This window comes from Elgaria multicarinata, chromosome 1 (genome assembly GCF_023053635.1).
Source record: "Elgaria multicarinata webbii isolate HBS135686 ecotype San Diego chromosome 1, rElgMul1.1.pri, whole genome shotgun sequence".
NCBI lineage: Eukaryota > Metazoa > Chordata > Lepidosauria > Squamata > Anguidae > Elgaria > Elgaria multicarinata.
The window spans coordinates 215380536-215384570 of record NC_086171.1 but is presented as its reverse complement, the minus strand read 5'-3'; the positions used below and the strand labels follow the sequence as shown (position 1 = coordinate 215384570).

General features: G+C 59.7%; 1 protein-coding gene across 1 annotated transcript; it reads left to right on the top strand.

The window, feature by feature from the left end:
- The first annotated feature begins 686 nt into the window (after window positions 1–686).
- SOX12 (SRY-box transcription factor 12) lies at window positions 687–1695 on the top strand. The gene has a single exon (XM_063121216.1). The coding sequence runs from the start codon at window positions 687–689 to the stop codon at window positions 1671–1673; it is 987 nt and encodes a 328-aa protein (XP_062977286.1). The 3' UTR covers window positions 1674–1695.
- The last annotated feature ends 2340 nt before the right edge of the window (window positions 1696–4035 follow it).

Genomic DNA, 4035 nt, shown 5'->3' with positions numbered 1-4035 from the left:
TGTCTGGGAGGGGGGAGGAGGAGGAGGAGGAGGAGGAGGAGGAGGGGGCTGTCAGCAGTGAGGATGGGCTATAAGAGAAGGCAGCGAGAGGGAGAGGGGTGGGCGTGAGCAGGCTCTGTTAGCAAAGCGAGCGGGAGCGGAGCAAAGAGGCGTGGGGGCACCAGAGGGGCAAAGACCCTCTCTTGTGACCCTTTCATTCATTCTCCGCTCTTTTTCCCTACCCCGAGGGCTGAGCGTCGGTGGCAGCGAAGAGAAGGCGCGACTCCTCGTCCGTCCCCGGGTGATGCAGCGCCCGGAGGGGATCCCAGCTTGGAGGTGACACCCACCCCCTCCTGCCCTCCAGTCGGGTTCTCCCCACCCCCCGCCCCCTTTTTCTCCCCGCGGCTTGCCAAAGACTCTTTCCTCCGCCGTCCGGCCGCTCGCCTGGCGTCTCCGCGATTGCACGGCGACGGTGCCACAACCACTTCTGTCAATTTGCCAGCCAGCTGCTTCAGAGACTGAGTTAAAAGGGGGGCGTGGACGAGGGAAGATCACGCCGGCAGCCGGAGAGGCTCGCCCACCCAGCGCCGGAGAAGTGGCGGATCCTTCCTCCGCCGGAGGATGAAAAAATAACCCCGGCTTGAGGTTGGGATCGGGAGAGGTTCTTGAGAAGCGAGGCCAGAAACGGCGGCGGCGGCGGCGGCAGCATGGTCCAGCAAAGGAACGTGAGGAACCGGGGGACGGAAGCCAAAAGGGAGGTGTGTCCCAAAGACGCCTTGCTCTTGACAGATGCCAAAGGGGAGCCGGGCTGGTGCAAGACGCCGAGCGGGCACATCAAGCGTCCCATGAACGCCTTCATGGTGTGGTCCCAGAACGAGAGGCGGAAGATCATGGACCAGTGGCCGGACATGCACAACGCCGAGATCTCCAAGCGGCTCGGCCGACGCTGGCAGCTCTTGCAGGACTCCGAGAAGATCCCCTTTGTCAAGGAGGCGGAGCGGCTACGACTCAAACACATGGCGGACTACCCCGACTACAAGTACCGGCCCAGGAAGAAAGGCAAGATGGGCAGCGCCAAGTCCCGCCCGAGAGTCCCCGTGAAGATCAAGCCCTCCGTCCTCGGCCGGGTGGCCTCCACGAGGAGGCAACCTGTGAAGCCGGACTCGGTTGCCGGCGGCCAGGTGGGACGTGCATCTCCGGAGCTGGACGACGACGACGACGACGACGACCCCCTGGAAGCGCGGCTCTTGGAGGCGTCCTTTGACGACAGTCCGAAAACACCCAGCAAGGAGTTCTGGCACGTGCTCCCGGCAACGGGTGAGAAAGGAGGGTGGGCGGCTAACACCGTGCAGCCGAAGGACCACGAAACCCCTGCCTTGAGCCAGCCCTTGCTGGAGCAGGCGAGGTCCTCCGGCGTTTCTTCCCCGGCGTCCACCAGGTCCCCTCCCTCCTCCTTCGCCTCTTCGGACGAAGAGTTGGAAGAAGAGCTCTTGAATTCCCTGCCCAGCCGTGCCCAGCCCAGCACGCCCTGCGGGACCCCGGACTGGTCCATCTTCGACAAAGACCTTGACCTCTTCCCTTTGGGTGCCACGTCTCACTTTGAGTTCCCGGATTATTGCACCCCAGAGGTGACTGAGATGATCGCGGGGGACTGGCTGATGTCTAGTATCTCGGACTTGGTCTTTACCTACTGAGTCCCACCAGGTAAACTCTCGCTTCTCCGCAATCAGGTTGTATCAGAAAAAAAAAAGAGAGAGAGAGAGAGAGGACACAAAAAAAACAAAAAAAAAAACAATCCCAGCTGTTTACATGCAGGAATCAGGTATCTCCATTTTCTTGCCTTGGCTGCATTCAAAGGCAAGCGCTCCATCAGCCCATCCCCCACTCGGCACACACCCACTTCGCCGGCATCTGCCAGCTTGGCGTGGTGTAGCTGGGCGTCTCATCACCTCTCGCCCCTACAAGCCCCCGAGAGCTCCTGGCTTGACACAGTGTTTATTTACCCATGAAATTTGACTGTCTAATCAGGTTTTTCATTGTAACCCTCTCCAGCCGTCCCCCCCCCACGATTCCCCCCTCCTCCACCTCCTTGCAGCTGCTTCCCAGCTCCGCCGCCATCCGTGGCTGACGGGCTCCCCCCCCCCCCCATCTCCGCTTCCACCCCGCCACATTCCCCTTCTGTCCTCCGCTGCCCACGTTCCTTCCCTCCCCACGCCGTTCCTTGGGGTCCTGCTCGTCACACCTTCCGCTTCTGCCCCAGTGGCCTCTGCCGCTTCGTTCGGCTTTGATTTCGGTGCCGCTTCGACACGCGTCTTGGGTTATATCCTGTCATTCCTTCGTTTTTGCCCCCCCCCCCTCTCTCTTCTGCTCCATTTTAAATGGCTCCCGGGGAAAAAAAAAAGGACGATCCCGGTCGGACAGCCTCCCGTGTATAGACCATTCTGCAGCTCGCCAGTCTCCCGGCACCCGGGGTAAATGGGGCAGAGCTTCCGGGTCCTCGTTTTACGAGACTTTCGCGTGGCGAATGCACGAAAACCCGTTCTTGGACTAGGGTGGGGAGAGTCCGCTTTGGGGGAGAGCAAAGTTGCGCACACGTGCTGCGCACGTGGATCCGAGGACGCATGCACGCCCTCCTCTCGCGTGTAGCAGCTTTGCCTCTCCCCCCCTCAAAAGCCCCCCCCCAAATTCCCTTCTTGCCAGGGGTGTGCCACAGGCAGAAGCAACGGCTCCCTCCCTCGAAAAGCAGACGAGCGATGGTCGGTGGCATTCCGTCTGCCACTCCCTCTGCTTCCGCGCCTGCCCCTCTTGCGAGGAAATTGCTAGCACAAGGCTTTGCATGCCGAGAAAGGGCTGCTCTTCGGGTCCCTGGGAGGGGAAAGTCTGCCTTGCAGGCCCACCTGAAAGTGATGCCGTGCTCCTCCTGTCCCTGCTCTCAGAGGGCTGTGACTTTCACTGAAGGTCAAATCCAGCTGCCCTGGAGAGACTCGGCTGCCGCTTTCTGCCAGAGCAATGGTGCCACGGCTCGCTAGCCGGGGTGAAGTTCGCCGTCTGGGCTGGCTTGCTCTGGTCAGGGGCTGCTGCTGCTTCCTTTCCAGCTCCTCTTGCTACCTGGAGACAAATCCGGGCTGGGCTGGCGGGCACCCCATCGGAGCATGGCAGGCGTGTTACGGGCAGAGGACGGTAGGCACAACCGCCAGCAGAGCATGTCTGAAAGTCAGGTGAGGGCAGAGGTCACCCCCTCGCCACCTCTCCTTGTGCAAGCAGCAAGAGAAGGCAGGTTGAGTCCCCTGGGGTCCTGCCCCTTCTGTCCAGAGACGTGGGATGGGCAAAGGCAGGTTCCCGGCGTCTCCCAAATTGGCATCTCTTGGGAGTTCAGAGAGTCGTCGGGGCCCGTCGGATGACCTAGTTCTTGCACGACTGGATTCCTCCGGAGTTGCCGGGAGGGAGTGGGCACGCAGAGACACCGCCAACCCCAGTTTGAAACCAGCTTAATTTTTGCGGCTTCCCCTCCCAAAACCCCCCCAGGAATTCTAGTTATGCAAGGCTCCCAAGAAAACACCGTTACATATCCCTCAACTGCTTGCAGAACTAGAGTTCCCAGGGAAGCCACGGCAGTGAAACCAGTTTAGCCTTATAGTGTAGACAACCCTTCACTCTGCCTGACGAAACGGTCCGATTTCCCGGAAGCTCACTTCGCTTTCCCCCCCACCAACCCCAAATAGGGGCATGTCTGTGCTACAGTTTTAAGGTGATTTAAACAGAGCTTCCCTCCTGCAAGGAACTCTGGGCACTGTAGTTTTTTTTCTTCTAGAGGGTCCTTCAGTGGCACTCAAGAGTGCCCCCGCCAAACTGCAGTTCCCAGAATGCCTTGAGGCGAGCCACGATAACAACATAGGCTCTGAAACGGATGCATCCCCGAAACGCACTTTCATACGTGAGTCTTAAATCGCCTCTTTGGGGCTAATTATGCTGAATTTGTGGTCGTTTATAATGCGCAGCAGAGTACGGGAGAAATGGGAGGCATTTGACGGTCAAATGTACATTCTGGCCACAGTA